The sequence below is a fragment of the Rhododendron vialii genome, chromosome 7a (genome assembly GCF_030253575.1).
Source record: "Rhododendron vialii isolate Sample 1 chromosome 7a, ASM3025357v1".
NCBI lineage: Eukaryota > Viridiplantae > Streptophyta > Magnoliopsida > Ericales > Ericaceae > Rhododendron > Rhododendron vialii.
In genome coordinates, this window is record NC_080563.1 from 41,301,798 (window position 1) to 41,321,554 (window position 19,757).

The 19,757-nt window shown below is 34.2% G+C and overlaps 1 protein-coding gene across 1 annotated transcript; it reads right to left on the reverse strand.

Annotated features, from left to right (window-relative positions):
* Positions 1 to 6,184: 6,184 nt before the first annotated feature.
* Positions 6,185 to 9,547, reverse strand: LOC131333019 (GDSL esterase/lipase At2g03980-like). The gene is made up of 6 exons (XM_058367319.1): positions 9,151 to 9,547; positions 8,070 to 8,200; positions 7,864 to 7,986; positions 7,721 to 7,774; positions 6,533 to 6,779; positions 6,185 to 6,417 (listed from the first exon to the last, which is right to left on the reverse strand). Exons 1-6 carry the CDS (start codon positions 9,545 to 9,547, stop codon positions 6,215 to 6,217), a joined length of 1,155 nt encoding a protein of 384 aa, XP_058223302.1. The 3' UTR covers positions 6,185 to 6,214.
* Positions 9,548 to 19,757: the final 10,210 nt, after the last annotated feature.

Here is a 19,757-nt window from a genome sequence, read left to right on the forward strand (position 1 = left end):
CCAATCAACACGCAATGAATGAGTGATATATGCGAAAAACTCCTAAGTGGGTAAAAGCTGTTAAAAATTGAACTTCACGTTTGATATACAACGACGTCACTACGGATCTTGCAAACTACCCTCACAGAAATCAAATAGCAAAGCAAAACATAGTGCGTAAAGAAGAAAATAAGATGAATGATGATGGATAGAGGAGAGAAAACAATAGTTGTTTAATCAAATACCTCACAGAAATCAAATAACAAAGCAAAAAATTGTGCGCGCATAAAAAAGAAAAGAAGATGAATGACGATGGATAGAGGAGAGAAAACAATAGTTGTTTAATCAAATACCTCAGCTACAATTGTTAGCTAGATATACCGAAGTACTGTAGCAAATTTAGTTTTCTGAAGTGAGTCGCTAATTTGCCGCAGTTGGGTTTTCTAATTTCTACTCTCTATTTTAGCTATAAACTAGCATATACTTAATCTGCTGCACTTGTTCTAATTCCTCTATGTGGGTCTTACAAAACACTTAGTATACTATGTACAAGTATAAACCCGTGCAATGTGAGAGATGTACGTAATAAAAGATAGGGCTGGGATGCGAAATGATGAGAGCATAGACATGAAAAGGACAGCGTATGAACAAACAAATTAATATTAAATCGTAAAAAGTGATTAATTGTGAAGCCTCTAATAAATAATAATAAACCGAAATCATCAAATTATATTAGAAATATTTATTTGATTTAATAAACGAGTGACTTGTGGAAGTGCAAGGGTGGATAAAGAAAATAGAGTGAAATGACGATAAATGCGCGCATGTGTTTGGGGAAGTGAAAGATTGGAGAAAAAAAAAGAGAGTGAGATGGAAGAAGTGACGAGGGTGATGAGGTTTTCATGTATTTTTTTTCTTTCTTTTTTTCAATTTTTCCAAAAAAAAAAGAAGGAAAGAGAGGAGCGCTTGGGAAATAGACTACATGTGCCTAATAGCATGTAGATAGATGGATATGGAATAGGCGAGGGAGAGAGATACCACAATGTTCAACGGGTTTGAGAAACTTGATCTTGCAGCAACACGTTGATATTGGGCCTACAAAAAAACAAGTTGAATTATTATTTGTCAATCTAAATACGAAGATAACCAAAAGTAAGTTGTGTAACCAAACTAACAACAACTCTCAGAATGTACCGAAAAAAAAGATGTAGTATGTATAAGCAATTGATGTATTCCTAAAACAGTACTGATCATAATAATTTAGAGGGAGACGGCCGGCCGGGGGTTACCAATTGTTTTTCATGACAGAAGAAATTGGGTAGCAAATTGAAACAAAAATAGAAACTAGAGACTAGGATCAAAATATTGCTGATTAGACTCCTCCTCCTCCTCATTTGCAAGAGGACTTCGGACTTTGATTCGAGATTAAGGTACATCGATCGATCAAAAAGTGAATACTGGAAACATATGCAGAAGTGTTTTCAATAGCTAGAGTAAAAACCTAAACATGTAAAACAACATAATTTAATAAACCAACTAAAGGATCCATCCAAGGCATTAAATGTAGAGAGAGAAACAGGGGGAATAAATTAAATTATTGCCCCGGAAAATGGGGCTTCGGATCACATGCATGTTACTCCCTTTCTCTACTCGCTGAGCTTCTTAGGACACCGACCATAGATAAACCGATGGTGTACCGACTGTCATGCGGATCCACTATGGATCCTACACGAATGATCATCGTTGTTCAATAATTTACCTGTAATTTGAATGAAAAATTAGAAGATTGGATCGAGTACCTGTACATATCGAATTGAACTGATTTTCCATGGTCCAATTGTTTTTAAAAAATAAAATAATAATTGAACGATTCGAATCATCCATGCAGAATTTGGAGTGGGCTTAATGGGCTCCAAAGTGACGGTCAATGCACCGTCGATTTCTCCTTAGTCAGCATCCCTAGCTTTTTCGAAAATTATGCCACATGTTCCATTTTTTTCAATTTGAGTTTTTGCTCCGCCAAATAATGTCTAGCACTCTCTTATGCAATAAACCAACTAAAGATGTCGATCGCCACAATAGTCTTTGTTTGTTAGGAGTTGTTCATCTCGGTAATTGACAACTCGGATCTTTATTAAGCAATTGACGGCTTAGATTTGAATGAGCTCCGATTCAATCTGAGTTATTTGTGCCAAGATGAACGGTTGGATCGGCCACTTGCAGGGCTGGCTCTGAGCCGAGACGAGCAAAGCGGCAGACTTAAGCCCACGAATTTTGGATCAAAATTAGGGTCCCAGATAGGTATAATCATATGTGTAATATATATTTAATCTAGCACTTATATAAAAAAATAAGCTATATAGCCTAGTGAAAATGCTAAGTTCCTTTATTCAAGAGGTACATGATACATTCTGGTCATAATTTAAAAGTTTTGCAAAATGCTGTGAGTATCGACCAACTATGCATAGATCGGTGTGTAAGACCCACTCTGGAGATTCGGGAACCCTGTTATGCTGGGGTGGATTACAGGGGTGTAGTGCAATATCTTAGCTATCTATCTCAACAATATGTTGTTCAGATTTTAAAAAGACGTCTCTTTTCAGGAACAATAGTTTCTCTTCTAGAAAAATCCTTTAACAAGAATTAACCATTTAAAAACATATTTGAACGACTGGAATACTGCACTACTCTCTTGTAGTGCACCCCTATGCTATGGGGTCCCCGGGTCCCACTCTAGGATCCCTATATTCATGTTCCTTATATACAAGAATCCTTAAAATCTATGACATAATGGCCTGATAGAGCACTTTTTCTAACGTCCGGCGAGTCCTATGAAAATAGTAGTATAGTTCTTTTATATCGAATTTGGAAGCAAAATGCTATGTGTGAAGCAGAATGGAAGTATATCAGATGCTATAGTTTAAATTATCTTCTTCTTTTTTTTCTTTCTTTCTTATAAACAGTTTACATTATCTTGTGCTTCGATATCTAGCTACTAGCTACTAACTTGCAAATTTTGAAGCAAAATGCTCTGTGTAAAGCAGAATGAAAGTCGTGTATGACATTTCTTACATTATCTTCTTTTTTTTGTCGGCAAAACGAAAATTTATTGACTCGAAAGGGGTACATCGAGTGGGGAACTCACTAAGCACAGACGCTTAACAAGAAAAGGAGACAAAAACTGAAAAAATAAACAAAAGGCCATCCAACAGATAATTGGACCGCATCACTCCTCATAAAACATTACACTTTCACCTTCCTCATTCCATCAAGATAACCCTTAAAATCTTTCACTGAGTGCACCTTAATATCGAACTTCACTTTGACCCACATTGCTACTCTGATTTTAATCAGCTCTCCAAAATCCTCCACTCACCAAGAATCATTGTCTTGCGCTTGTAAGTTTCTTTTCTCTCTCTTTTGCTTGTTAAGAAAGGGCATGTTTGGAGTCTTTGGACTATATTGAATGACTTCCAATGGTCACAAATGAAGGAGTTGCAACTTGATAAATATGTTGTGAAAGTAAGATCGACTCGGGGTGTTTTCGGTAGTGAAAAATTTGTAGATTTTTATTTGTGATTGAAAAAAGTTGTTAGGTGTTTGCTGTAGTCAATAAGTTAAGAAATGCATGTTAAGTTGCGGTAGTGGAAAAAGTTTTTGTTGGGTATGTGAGAAGGAGTTGCAACTTGACAAATATGTTGTGAAAGTAAGATCGACTCAGGGGGTGTTTTCGTAGTGAAAAATTTGTACATTTTTATTTGTGGTTGAAAAATTGTTAGATATTTCCGGTAGTCAATAAGTTAAGAAATGTTAAGTTCCCGTAGTGAAAAGAATTTTTGTTGGGTATATGAGTTAAAAAGTTGTTGAGTTGGTAAACAAAATTTTATAATTAGTGCAAACCAGTCGGTAAAATGCATTAAGTTTTTAGTATTTTTTTGTTAGTGGAAACGATATAGTAAAATGCGTTAAGGTTTTTATGATTTTTGTCGGTAGAAACGGAGACTCAATGGTAACTCAATAGATTAACCTCCCAATGACTGGGTAAGATGACCAAAATCCCTTGAGTTCATGTAATTTACTTTCGAAAAAAATGAAGCAGTCGTGACCTTTTTTTTTGGTTTGAAAAAAGTGTCAAAAAATCAAAATTAGCCCAAACGAACAAGGCCCCTGCGACAGGACATAATGATGTGGGACAATGATCAAGTGTTTGGGCCGGCCCTCATCTATGTAGTTGGTGGGTGTTTAATTAGGCCCCGTTCCAGAAAGCCGAATAAGTACTTATTTTTTAAGAAGACAATTTCAAGCTAAAAAATAATGGGCTTATTAAAATATAAAAATATGCAATATGGATCTTGTTTAAGAGATCTAAATGAGATCCTGTTTAAGAGATCTTTAATACGGTGCAAAAAAAAATTAAAAATTTATTTTTCGTTTACATTATTTTTGAGTTTGAAAATATGAAATAAGTACTTATTTTTTAAGAATGTGTTCTGGAACGGGCTCTTAAGGAAAATGACGGCCAAGGACGTGTTTGATAATCAATATCCGCCATAGACATTTTTAGCATTAACAAATATTCTCAGCATGTCTTTGACGGGTATTAATTATCAAAATATATCCTAAACTATCATTTTCCCTTTAATTAATTAACTCCATCTAGTCTATTCTGGCCCATTTGTCTAATTCAAGCAAGATTTAACCACAAGATTTAGCTTGAGGAAACGAAAAACGAACTCGGCCAACAAAACCAAAAAGAGTCCTAAAAGTTGTTAGTGGAACGTTACCTTTAGTGAGGATCAAAAAAAAAAACATAACATTTAGTGTGCATTAATTAATTACGATTAGTGGGTAGTGATAATGCTAAAATCGTTTTTGTTGGTGTCAAAATTAAACTCCAAGGCATAAAAGTCTTGTACATTGCATATGGTACAAACTTTTTGTGCACTAGAGTTTTGACATTATCATTATAGGGTAAGTCCTTATTTGCATGCTAACACTCTTAAACACCACACACACATCCTTGTGTAGGTCAACATTACAATGAAAGAGTTATTCCCAATTTTGGAGCTGGTGAGATTTTTCGTTTGAGTCTAGAAATTAAATTGTTGGGTAAATTGGAATCTCATATTGTACTCCCTCCGTCTACATTTTTAATCCCTTTTGAGAGTCTGTGTCATTTTTTAATTGATTACATGTAACAATCTATAATTTTTTAAGGTGATTTTGAAAATATCGTTTGAAAGAGCTCATTGAGATTATCAAACAAGATTTATATTGCATATAAATAGTACTATCAATTAAAAATAATAATAATTAATTTTTTATCAAGTTGAGATAAAACAAGAGACAAAAAATGGGACGAAGAGATACTACATTTGCCGAAACAATCCTCAAACAAGAAAGAACGAGTCCTTGCACAAGCACACAAAACTCAGGAGGCACCTCGGGGAACAACTAGAAGAACCAACCAACTATTGCATATACTGGAAATTCCCAAAATTTTGTCCAAATCTTTTTTACAGGGGGACCCGTCCTCCTCCTAGGGAAACATGCATGTGTACTACTCCCTCAGTTCCATTTTAGTTGTCTATTTTCACAATTTGTGTCATTCTTTAAATATTTAAATATTTTAATTTATAATATTTTTTATAATTTTAAAAATTTTATATTATAAATCTAATCGAAAACTATTAAACAAGATTTATATTGCATATTTTTGAAGATTCTTATTGGAAGATATAAAAAGCAATTGAAATTTTACATAAATATCAAAAAAATGACAGAAAATGGGACGGAGGAGTATTAAAAAAATGCAATATAAGAAGATTTTTATATTGGGTTCCCAGTCTTATTTACAATTATAGCTAGGCTAGTAGTAGCTACGTACTAGCTATAGAAGATGAAGAATAAGCTCCTTGCATGGTAATATATGCATGTTGTCAACCCTATAAAAAAAATTATTAAAAATTGTATGCAGAAATTTTGAGATCCCAAACAAACAAACCTATATATTTCCTTTACCGGGAAGGAAATCTATAATTAAATGCAAAAATTGAGCAACAAAATGATGATAGAAATCAGTCTTGACATAAACGATATCCCTCCAAAACTGCAACAAGATGTCATAGTAGCCTACTAGGGGTACACACATTCCCCAATAACCAGCTGAAACAACTTTACTCCAAAAAGGAAACCAGCAGAAACAAGAGTTTTAACAGATAGTATCATGAGGTAATCAAAGAGAGTGAATCGGATAACACACCCTACCTGCAATGCAATTGTCAACAAAAGCTTCATTTGCCTTCTGGGTAAGATGGGCCCCATCAAAGAACAGGTACTCATCTCTATTTGAGCAAAACTGGGTTTGGCTTCCGCAATCAAACTTTCTTTGGTTGATGTTCCAGTCACCACAGCAAGGGTAGGTTATATTTTTGAAGCCTGGGTGCAAAAAACTAGATAAGATACTCCTTCACAAAAGTATCTATGTTCAACAATTGCTACCAAGGATTCTGGAATACAAAGAAAAACTGGAAAGTAGCCAATAAAAACTTACCAAACTGGAGAGGATGGTCAACCATGACAGTGAACATTCTATCACTATCGGCCAAGAAGATGGACACATTGAAATCATTCTGGAACTTCTTCAAAACTTCCACCAATTTCAAATTGTATGCTTTCACAGCCTCATTGAGGGTCTCATTGCATATCCTCGACCAATTAATGCTTTTATCGGGAATACACCCGATTGGCCCTATATTGTTGATCATAAAAGTTCTAGCCCCTCCACAAGACACCAAGAGCTACAATAAAAACAAGGCAATATAGTTTAGGGCAAATGCTAAATGGTGCCTATGGGGCAGTAGTGAAGTGACAGTAACCACATACTTTTCTCTCTCATATTCGATAGAAATTAATAATGAGGTTTTTGAAATAGAAAGTATTCCATCAAAAGCAGTAAAAAAAAATTAGATTACAAAAGTGACCATGGACTGTTGACCTTCAATAACTCGTGAGCTTCATCTCATTAAGACGCAAAGAAAGAGAGAAATATTTACTGGTAACCAAAAAAAAAGGAGAGAAATAGTCATATATATATACTCACTGACTCACTGTGCAAGCAAACAAAAATTTTGCAAGGTAGGACTCTTTCGCTCTTATCGCCTACAATTTTATTTAGATTTTTAGTATTTTGGAACTATCATTATGTTGTTTGATTTTCTCTCCAATATAATAGAAATGTTCACTTTTTCCCATAAAATTACCACTGGAGATAGTGTTGCGCTGTTGATTCATTGCCCATTTTAATTGCAATATTCACGTGTCCATCTGATTTGGAAAAAAACTATAAAAAAACAAAATTACTTGTATTTCTATTGATATCAAAATTCATGCTCTCACCTACTGGATTGTTTTGAAAGGGAATGAGGGTATTTTTGCACTTGTGTGAATATAAACATACCAATATCAAAATGAAGTTACGGAGATTTTAGCAACCTTTGATTATATTTTCTACAGCACGTAGTATATAATATATATATAAGCCTCACCATTTCCCAAAAAAATTTACATTGAAAATTGATAAGCACTAATGAGAAGACAATCAATAGAGCGCATGCATATGTAAGCACATCATTTATTATTGCTAAACTAACTTATGCCACTCAGGCGGTTATTAGCACTTAGCAGGGTCGATAATTTAGATAGTAATAACAGAAACCTCATGAATTCTCAGTGCTTTTACCTTCATGTAGGTCTCCATTTTGCTTACTAGCTCCTTAGCAAATCCCTCGGGGTTCTACAGCAGCAAACAACAAATAAATCATTGATGACTACTTCAATTAATGAATATAAAATGAACTTAGGGCAAATAAGCGCTTTTCATACCCCGTTGAAATTGAAGACGAAGTCATTGGCCCCGGCGGATACAAAGTACACAGCCCTTTGACGCTCACTATTTCCGGGCCTGGCCATTACCATTTGAATGACTTGATCAAACATGGTTGCACACTGGTAAATCACAAGACCACTAGTTAGCCAAAACAAGAAACAAAAAACAAAACAGGAAAATATACTCCAATCAAAATTATCACCGGAATAGGCATGGTGTTGGTCAAAAGACCACATCCCCCAGCAGCAAAGTTTATATTCACAGTATCGTCCTTGAGCTCATCTGGCCCCAAGCTATTGTAAGCTTTGGGGATTTGAGTACCCATCTTAATAGCTGCAATGCAACCAGAACATGTCTAAACAAACGACATCATATCTAGAACAACATACTCGAACCGATCTTCAAACATCCTTTGAGGAAACAAAATAGTATCACCAAAAAACCATCAAAACAACCTAGAAAATCATTCATAGACCTTTTAAGAAACATTTTCGAACAATCGAGAAACACACTTCAACAAGCCGAAACCAAAAACCAAGGAAATAATGATTTAGGAAATCATTCAGTCCATTTATGAAGCATGTTTTGAACACATGAAGAATAGTACCAAAAATCGTCAAGGGCTTGCAAAATCAAACGAAACCAAAAACAAAGTTCCAGCAAAAACCAAAACCCATCAAAACGGTGTAGAAATTCGTTCTTAGTCCTTATACGAAACATTTTCAAAAACTCTCGAACAACATTTTCAACATGATCTTCAAAAGTCCTAAACACTTCAACAAACCAAAACCGAAAACCACGTAAATATGTAGAAAATCATTCTAAATCCAGTTATGAAACATTTTTTTCGAACACGTGAATACCAAAAATCATCAAGGACTTTCAAAACAAGCGAAAACCAAAGAACAAAATTCAACAAAAACCAAAAACCATCTAGAAAATCATTCTCAGACCTTTTAAGATACATTTTCGACCACAAGACAACAACACTTTCAGATCCATTTTCAAAAGTCCTCAACAAACCGAAACCAAAAACCACGGAAACACTCTCTAGAAATTCATTGTTAGTGCATTTATGACACATTATTGGAACATATGAATACCAAAAACCGTCAAGGACCTACCAGAACAAACGAATCGAAAACCAAAATTTCAACAAAAACAAAAAACCATCAAAATACTCTAGAAAATCATTCTTAGTCCATTAACGAAACGTTTTCAAACAGATAAAACAATAAACACAAGGCAAATCTTCAAGGATAGCAAGTGTAGTAAGGGTTTACCAAGGTAGTCAGCGATTGTGCGGCCATTCGTGAAACGTGGTGTCATACCCTTGTAATCGATTCCATAGGGATGAGCTGTGAAGCCGAAGTTACCGGCGTCGACAGTTGAATCGCCAAAGACAAAGAGGGCATGTCCGGTGAAGTTGAACGATACCTGAACAGGAGGAGATTCCCCTACTTTTCCCTTGGATTCCTTTTCCGACCACTTCTGGTACCCGAAGTAGCCGAGGAGCAAGAGGACCAAGACAATGACGATGCGAGGCCATGTCCTGATGATGAGCCTCCAATCCCATGAGTTTTTCCGTTTCGTCTTGTACTTTGAAGGAGAGCTGGTTTGAGCTGTCGTCTCCGACCTGGTTGCGGCGTTCTTCTTGGACCCGCCTCTCTTGTTCCCCATGGTAGAAAGATCCCCGTAGGTAAGATTAGAGAGCGAGATGGGACTGATGAATGAGTGTGGGATAGAGTGTAGGAATGGAAAAAGGTTTGAGTATATAAGAGAGAGAGAGAGAGAGAAAAAGAGAGAGAGAAAAGGCAGTTTGGGTGCAGGTTAGTAGTACTCCTATTTCAGGCGGTGTGTGCACTTTAGTGCAACGAACGCGCCTACTCCTACCACTGCAACATTACGAGATATTTCTCTCAACATTAGAAATATATTTGGACAAGTGTCCACATGTGATTGAACAATTCTCGGACAAAGGAAAAGAAGCAAAACTGGAGAGGCAATATTGCAATAACGTCAATTCTAAAACAAAAAGTCTAGGTATACAATAATTAAGCACACCATTCACAATTTCTTACATGCATAATACTCCATCCGTTAGTGTTTTTTGGTTTATTTTGGACATTTGTGCCATATTTTAAATTATCTATATCTTTCAACTTATAATAAATTTCATAATTTTAAAAATTTTATATAATAGAACTAATTAATATTTATCAAATAAGATCTATATTGCATATTTTTAGAGATTTATATTGAAAAATATGTACAAATTTTTAAGGTGAGTGGAATCGTACAAGTGGACTACCAAACACGAACGGAGAATAATGGAAGTGGACTAACAAACACGAACGGAGAATAATATTTTAGTATAACTCATCAAAACTAAGATCATTATTTAGGCCATGTGCTTTCAAAGTTATTGCTTTGGGTAATAGTTTTTTTTCTCGATCAATTGTCATTGGATACGTCAAATTTGAAGCACTCCTTTTCGTCTCGATTATATTAGTCTCATGCATTTTTTTATTTTCTTGTAGAACACAAATCTCGACAGTGGTGAATTGCGGTGGTATTAATAATAATGATTGATGGTTTGTAGACGCGGCCTCCAGTTTTGCCTTACCATCGCCTAGCCTTGATAGAGTTTAATGTCAAGCAATCGCAAATTGGTATGATCAATCTAAAATAGAAGGTGAAATATTAAAAAAGAAAAAACTCAAATTTGAACATGGATCAAGTGTGTGAGCAAGGAGTGAAGATGTTTTAACTTCCATAATCATTGGGTGACACAGTAATATTTTCACTATTTTGTATGATAATCCATCCGCTCCTAAATGAAAGTCCATATTACTGTCGAAAATTTTAAAAAATTATTTATATTATTTAATTTATAATGCTTGAAATATCAAATATAAATTTTGTTTGATAGATTTTAAATAGTTTAATTAGAAAAAATTATTAAAATCATAAAAATAATTGAAAATCTTAAATAAAATAAAAATAATAGCAAAAAGTGGAATTAGGCTCTCATTTGAGAACCAAGGGAGCAATTTCTTTAATGCCACTGCTCTATTGTTAAATTTAACTCGACTCCTGCTCCAGCAGTACTATACTCTATTTGCATTTTAACTATGCGGTCAGCTAATTTTCTGGTTAGTAGCGTTAAGTGCCGTTTGAGAGGAAAATGAGCGAGTGGACGTGGGTTCACGTGGAATTGTACGTTGACGGGGAGAAAACTGAAAAGCACTCGAGTGCACAGCCATGCACTACCCACCTACGCCCTACCCTACCCTAGGCTGTTGCCTCGGAATCATCATTAGAGAGAGAGAGAGAGAGAGAGAGAGAGAAGGCGGTTTGTGTTAATTGTGTGCATGTTTAGTGAGTACTGTAGTATTTCAGGGGGAGATTTCAGCGGAAGGAGAGAGAGAGAGGGGTTTGGATACATGTTAGATGGGTTATTTACGGAGTATTTTTTTTGTTTTTATTTAATTTTTTTTGGCATTTGTTTGTTTTGCTTTAAATTTTTATAGTTTATTGATTTATCTCGACGAGAGAAATTAAAAAAGTAAAAATTTTTGATCAAAACTTCTATTTTTTTAAATAAAGATAAAAAATAAGTCAATAAGATAAATTTTTTTTACTTATCTATCTTTTTAAAAAAAATTAATTATGAGTTTCAATCAAAATTTTCTATTTTTTTGAATTCTCTTACCGAGTCGAATCAATAAGTTACAAAAATTTGGTGTAAAACTAACAAATACAAAAAAAAAAAGAATAAAAACACAAAAAAAAATTACTATTGAACTTTTCAATTCAAATCACCCCTTAGTGCAACGTGATTTCTTGACATGAATCCATTACCGCTACAACATCACGATGCCGTGTTTGGGGGTTTTGAATTTTGGATTCTAATTATTATCTTATTTTTCTTCAATTATTACTCTCATCTTTCTCTTTATATCTCTCTAATCATTACTTTTATTTTCAATCATTACTCTATTTCTTTCTACACTCATTACCTACAAATCCAATCTAAAATTCCAAAACAAACGGGGTCAACTAGACTCTCAACATTAAATTCGCAAGATGCCAACAAAAGAGACACTTCAAGGGGCAAAGCGCAGCACCTAAGAAGCATAAGCCCCAATAAAACAACTAACGCAAATGGGATGCAGCCTAAAGATAGTATCAGGTGGTGTTCCGGTTTCTTAAAAAAAAGAACTTTTAGAAAAAGAAGGTAATTTCAAGCTCAAAAATCATATGTTTACGTAAATAATTTTCCTACCAATATGGATCTTGTTTGATAGATCTCATTGAGATCTTTTAAACGGTGAAAAAATTTATTTTTTTTTCATGTTTATTATATTTGAGTTTGAAATTACCTCCGTTTGAAAAAAAAGTACTTTTTCTAAAAGCAGAACACCACCTCAATCGGTCAACTTTTCTATCACATATTGACGTGCAACGACGGATCCACACAGGACAAGCAGGGGTACGTGCCCCACTCGAAGGCGTGCCCCCACTCAAAATTAAAATATTTTTTAAGAATATATATTTATGGATAAATTAGCATAATTATGAAAATGTGCTAATACATAAACATAAACACTTATATATATATATATATATATATATATATATATATATATATATATTTCAAAAATGCATATATAGAGTTGATTTTATACCTAAATTTCATCATATGATATATTTATACTTGATACTTTACGAACTGTTAGTCTATTTAGAGCTATTCTTATTGATTCTCTTTATTTTTTACCATCTAGGAGAAATATTTTAAAATAAAATTATTAACAAAACTAACTCGATCATTTTAAAATTTGTTGATGTTTATTTAAAACACACTCCTACTTTAAAAAATTGTTTGAGATTTTGTGCTCATTTTTATTTAATTTAACATAAAGTACGCATTATTAACTTTTGTGATTAGTAATGCATGCTTTAATTTTGTACAATTTTACTATGGTTGACTAAAAAAAAAAAAATTTGCGCCATTATGATTATTAGATGCCCTCATTAGAATATATTCCTAGATCTTTCCCGGCCTATATGTATGTGTTCTGGATCGTGACTTGGTTGATGTAAAGCATATCTAGTCATTTGTTAGTACTCCATCGGTCCATTTTTAAGTTTCCCAATTTGCTTTTCAAGCAATTTTAGAGTCAACAAAATTGTACATTCAAAATATTACTTTTCATACTTATCATTTATGGAGACATCATAATTACACTTTTACTTATCAATTTTTTAAAAGAAAATCTACTTATAAGAATAAAATAGAAAATATACCAATTTTTATCCACTAACTTTACAAAAGTACACTTATTTAAGAAAAATCCAAAATACTTGAATACAAAATACTTAAAAAAAGGACAGAGCGAGTAGTTTCTTTTATCAACTAATATTATTGTCTTTCTTTCGGTTAGAAAAAACATACACAGTTTTTAGCTACTAAAATATCCTTGCGTAACAAGTCTTCTTTTTTCTTTTCTTCTTCTTTTTTGTTTTTTCCATCACAACTATAACAACTCTTTAATGCTTGTGTAACATCACATCAATGCTTGTGGGACATTAAACGTGACGTGACACATGCATTGCTCAACAGTCAGCATCTCCAGGTCCCATGGAATATCACCTGGTATTACTCCTGTGATAGGTCACAAAAACTGCTACATTAGGAAGTAACGAAATATTGTATACTATTACTCATATTTTATGTAAAAATCGTTACCGTAATATTACGGTTATTACCGAATTACTGTGTTACCATTTGTGTGCCCATAAGAACATCCACAGTGGAATAAGCAAAATAAAAAATTGTTAAAATTAGCAATGTTGGATTAAAAAAGTGCTCACATTAGAATAACCAAATTTAGCAATCTCTTAACAACTCATCAAATTTTGGCTCTTCAATAATCAAAGCTAGCAATATTTGTCAATAACCAAATTTTATCTCTCAATCAAGTACATCAACATTACACAAAAATCTTCTCTCTTTCTCTCTCTCCCTCTCTCTCTACAATGTTTTTAAAAAATAATTTTAAAAAACTATAACTTTCAGATTTTTTTTTACCGTAAATTTCAAAACTTTTTTTATAGAATACTATTTTTTTTACATAAAATCTGTTTTAAAAAACTGTATTTATAGTTTTTAAAATTTTAAAACTATTTGTGTAAATATAATTCTTTCAAAATTTCTCCAAATTGTATTTACAGTTTTTAAGTGAACAAAGTGTGTTTTTAAAAAAACTGTTTTTTGTTTCGAAAAACTTTTTTTTAACTGTTTTTAACATAAACTATTTTTTTTCCCTTCAAAAATCGCTTTTTTCAAAATATATGCGTGAAATGAATGGAAAAAGTTTGGAGGGCCCATTGATTTTGATTATGGGCAAAAAATAACTAATGTGGGATTTGGCATTGCTAACTTTAGCAAGCTCTAAATGGATAATCAAAATCTGATGTGACATATTTTGATTATTCACATTTGCTTATTCCACTGCTGATGTTCTAAATCGGTTAAGACTTCTGAGCAATGCCATGATTCTTTTTTAATACTCAAGTGTCTGAATCAGTTTGCAAATTTTGACTAATGTCGGAGCACTAAAGTTAACAGCTAGACACACCTCCAGTTCACAACTTCCCGCAAGGTTTGGAATTTTTAGCACTCATACAATTCGAATTTACGACTTCTTGAAGGGTAAGTTCTTCAGTTGTTTTCTCCTGCCTATTTGGCCAAACCCCTTAGGATAGAATAATGCCATGAATTTCGGACATAAATTTAATGAAAACAATTTTAGAACGTAATTTTGGACACAATCTTTTTGATACTTTGTCCTGATCAGCTTATGTGCACATCGACTAATTTTTGGTAATCAATCTGAAAGTCCACTTGTGGGAATTTTAATTGTATCGAAGCAAATTGTTAAGCCTCATGTGTAAGACCACCAAGCCAACCCTTAAGGATTATATCAAGCACAATTTTGGGGATAGCTGTTCAAAACAATATGGATCTACGTACGTACATCTTACGATTTCAAACATAATCATGCAATTCTGATCTCTTTTTCCTGTATTGGTAGCAGCTCGTTTTATAGCGAGATGAGTTTTGAAAAAATGGATATGACATAGTTATGAAATTATTAGTGTTTACTATGCAGATGTTTCTATTACCTTTTGTATTTACATTTACATGTCAATGGTGTAATAGTGTAATAGTAGTTTGTCTCTGGCATTATTGTCCGTAAGTCTTTAAAGCTATAGTTGTAGGCTATAGGCTAGGCTAAATAGTTTAATGCAATTATATTGTTGTACTGTATAATGTCGTATGCAGTGATGTAAGCAGATGCCTTAGCTGCCTATATATAGCTGAGCTTCTCCCCGTTGTAACTCAAGTTAGTCACATGATAGTGCAAGTTAATAATATTCTCTCTCTTTTGTGATCCTATCCTACTTCGTGTTTGTACCCACTTTGTGTCTGAAAACTTGGTATCAAAGCCAGGAGAGCCGGAGAGGTTTGAATTTTAGTTAATACACTCTATGCAGAGTTATTTTGATTTATTTTAAGAAGGTGAATATGAGTTAAGTGGATATTAAAGGATGGGCCGAACACCCAGAGTTATGAAAATAAACAAAAAGATTTAGGTGGACGAGCCTAATTCCCTAATAGAAGATACATAGAACAATATTGTAAATAAATGCCGGATATAGAGGTAGAGCAATTAACAATAATAATCCGAGTGAATGATTGGTGAAGATGGCGGTGTTGATCGGTGGTGGTTCAATCCGGTGGTGGTGACGTGGATGTGGCCCTCATGGCTCGGTTGTTCTGGTCATTTTGTATGCCGAAGTTCGGGCAGCGGCGACTCTAAGCTCTCATTCGGGCGCGGGGCCAGTAGTTCGTCCTTTTGAGTTGTTGCTGTTGCTGATAATCACCGATGGAGATCGAGTTTGTGCTGAGGTTTGTTTGGGGCTTGCTGTGAGTGGTGGTGGTTTGCTCTCCTTTGTCTTGATTGCTTTGATTTCATTGTCGTTGGCCGGTTTACGTCGCCGGTCTCTACATCTGAGAGAGGCCGGCTTGGCTTAACGGCGAGACTGATTTTTTCGATGGTTTGTGCGACGGTGGAGATTGAAGTGGTTAGGGTTTGGGTGGGCTGGTCCTTGGGTGGATTGGGTTAGGGTGCTTGGGCCTTTATCTGTTTTATTTGGATGTTGGGTTGAGCTTTATCGTTTTATTGGCGCGGCGGAACCATTGTGAGGATACTCGGAAGACTGGCGCGGCGGAACCGAGGTTGGGTGTGTTAAAAATAAATTTTGGTTTGAAATGAAATGTTTTGGAAACCTCAATGTGGCCGGACGTGGTAGCCCATTGTGTGGAGTGTGTTTTGTGTGTGTTCCAATGGGATCCGGGAAAAATGGAACCATTGTGAGGTTGGGTGTGTAGCTTAGTTATCCGCGGTACGGAGCCAATGCAAAATTGTGTGAGTTAAACAAATGATTTTTGAAAGATGAATTGGTATGCGAAAATGTTGACACGGTCTACGATGAGTTGCGTAGGAGAAACCCGGAAATCTTGGACACCAACGATAGATGATTAATGAATGTGGATGTGTCAATGATTAACTGTGTATTTATGTATCATGTGGAAATCGATGTGTTATTATTTTCCTGTTGTTTTAAGTTATGGGTTAGTGGGTAAGGATTTTTCTATTGAGCTTTCGTAGCTCACGGTGTTGCCTTTTGGTGACCCTGACATATTATATCGGTGGCGACGCTGGTATAATGTGTCAGACTTTGTAGATGAACAAGGTAAGCTGTACACCTTGGAGGCCTTTGGAGCTGAAGAGCTGGCTCAGATGGAGGAGCAGGCGAAGATGTAGTTAGGAACCTTAGTTCCCTTCCCTTGTGTAATAAAAGTACTTCTTTTAAGTTTTGTTGTAATAAAGAGCCAGACTCAGTTTATTTTCAATAAAATTACTTATTTAACGTACCCAAAATTCGGGGCGTTACAATTTTCTTCTGTTTTTCTCTTCTTTTCTGGTCGGTGGAGCGTGAGAAATATCGTGGCATTTTCATGGGTCAATGGAGTTGGGTATTTATAGGTGAATTTTGATGGTGTAGGATAGGATTGATTTTAATGAAAATTTTATCTCTTGGGCTTTGAGGTGGATGAGATAAAGACGAATATATGATCAGGGAGAAGGTAGAGACTGAGTAGGAGAGGGAGAGACAGAAGAAGAATGAGGTGAGGGAGGAGAAGGAGTGTGCATACACGCATATGTGTGTAGAAAAAATTTAAAAAGAATGCATGTATATATTGCATGCATAATTGTATTTTTAAAAAAAAGAATTGCATTAATGAAAATAATTCTAATAATATTATATTTAGGAAAAAAAATTGGGTCAAAAATCCGGATCGTTACAACAATCAACTTGACAAGCTTGATTTTCTTAGGGTCTATTCTTTGAAAACTTCTTTTTATACTTTGATTTGTGTGTTTTGTTCATTTTTGTTCACTTTTTTTAGATTCGCATAATAATATTTTGATTAATCATTTGTCTAGACGAGATGAGTCTAAAAAGTACAAAATTATGACTAAAAGTAAAAAAAAATTATCAAACAACTCTCATTTTTGTAAAGTGACGTCTTATTTAAATTTGAATAATGAGATGCCATTGGTATCTTTCTTCAATTTCATGCCATTTTCCAAGTTATTTGTCCTTTAATCTAGTCAAATGATTTTTTTTGAAGGGCAAAACAACTTTATTAATGTTTTGAAAGAAATTATGAAAATAAACAGAACCTAGCATGACACATCACAACGGGTAAATAAAATACCAATGAATGACAACCTACCAAACCGACGATCATATGCTGTCAGGATCTAAAAAGAAATCTAGTCAAATAATAATATATTTTCACAGTAATTTTTAAAAATTTTGCCATTTATTATTTTAATTAGTTTTCCAAAATATTTATTTAAGAAAAAATTGAAAAAACAATAAAATAGTCAAGTTATGGAAAGTTAGGATTAATTAAGAATAGATAAAACAGAGGACACTCCGACGGGGGTTACAAAGAAATAGACACATTTGATGTACAATCGTGTAGAACACTCCGGCAAAGGTTGACCATCAATGTACCCGGTTCGAGTTTTATAAAATGTTTTATTTGTCGAGAAAAAAAAAAGTTGACCATCAATGGAACGTTGACCGAATACAGAAATTAGTTTACACCCGTAAATGACGAGACCATCTATGGTACACAATAGTATTTTTTTTACGGTACCCAAAAAGTCACTTTGAGTGGTAAATATTTCATAAGAATTTGTAAATATTCTGCATTGAATGGTAAGTATAGAAATACTTGTCACTCAAAGTGAAATACTTAACACTCCATATAAAATACATACTACTCAGCGTGGAATTATTTCATATGAAATGGTAAGAATACTAATCACTCAATGTGAAATACTTATCATTACTTATGAAATACTTACCACTCAATATAAAGTATTTATCACTAAAGTAACATTTTAAGTACCATATACCGTAAAGTGATTTGTGTACCATAGAAAAATTCCTAAATGACTAGTGTAAAGAAAATTACAGAAAAACAATCTAGAAGGAGTTCTAATTTCTAACCATAAGTTATCATGAAAACAATGGTTCAGTCGATTGTTAATATATTTATATATGTAATATCAAAAAGAATATCTAAAAAAAAATGAGACCTTGTTGCACATTTCCTTGAATTTTTTTATTTTTTATTTTCCAACATTGTGCGTTTATTTAACCCCTCTAGCACAATTATTCTTAAGGAATTTGTCTTGTCATTTTTGGACGTATCCTATTGATTTCACCTTAATCATTTGGAATTCATTTGGAATTCATGTGCATTGGATGATTTTGGACACATCTCCTATGCGAGTGTGTGTTTGGACACAGGATTATATGGGTAATTTCCTGGTCCTTGATGAGGGATTGTGGATCAATTGCTCGAAATTATAGATCAGTAAAAACGGAAGGAGGAAAAGCTCTTAAAGACAGTCAACTTAATTTCCTCTTTAACCACCTGCGTTTTTTTTAAAAATTCAATGTCTTATTTGACAAATTCAATCCAAAATAAATGACTGTTAATGCTAAAGGGACCGAACACCCGGGCACACAGAGCTCATTCCAGATCCCGCACGGTTGATTCGAGCCGTTCAATGATTTAAAAAAAGGTGTGGGGCCTATGGAAAACAAGCTCAATTTGATATATGTAAATGCTTGATGAAATGTTTAGAAAATTAGATCGAATACTTACACATATCAAATTAAGCTAATTTTTCACGGATTCACTTTTTTTTTAAATTATTAAACGGCTCGAATCATCTGTGTGTGACCAAGAATGGGCCTCGTGTTCCCGTCGGTACACTATCGGTATGTGGTGTATCGGTCCCAATAGACGATGGGCTCATGAATGATAGTGCTCCTGCATATGTATATATATATTTCCATTAGCAAAACTAAAACCAGTGAGAAAGCTTGTCCAGACCCATTATGGTGAAAACTCCTGCAATGGTTTCTAATAAGCATTCTAATTTTCTTGCTATTTTGACGAAATCTATCAAACGCCATTTCATAAAAAGGAAGCTCTTGCCCACCATTATAACAATTTTCTCCTTCGTCCTCAACTCTCTTCTTTTATTTGCCACCTTCTGGGAACACTCTACGTCCTGCCATTTCAGAGAACTCGTGTCCCTCCATTGCTTTATTCCCAAAGAAAATGATTGTAGTAATAGGAGCCAAATCTATATAGGAGCCAAATCTTTCCTCTCGCTCGCTTCTTTTGCTATCTTGCTCCTTGAAATTGTTTTGAAAACCA

What these genes read in the sequence shown, in the direction of transcription:
- LOC131333019 (XM_058367319.1), bottom strand. Translation starts at nt 9,547, where the DNA reads ATGGGGAACAAGAGAGGCGGGTCCAAGAAGAACGCCGCAACCAGGTCG. An exon ending in CACAATCGCTGACTACCTTG is followed by an intron (nt 8,201 to 9,150) that starts GTAAACCCTTAC and finishes GTTGCATTGCAG; the next exon opens with CTATTAAGATGGGTACTCAA. An exon ending in AAATGGAGACCTACATGAAG is followed by an intron (nt 6,780 to 7,720) that starts GTAAAAGCACTG and finishes TTTTTATTGTAG; the next exon opens with CTCTTGGTGTCTTGTGGAGG.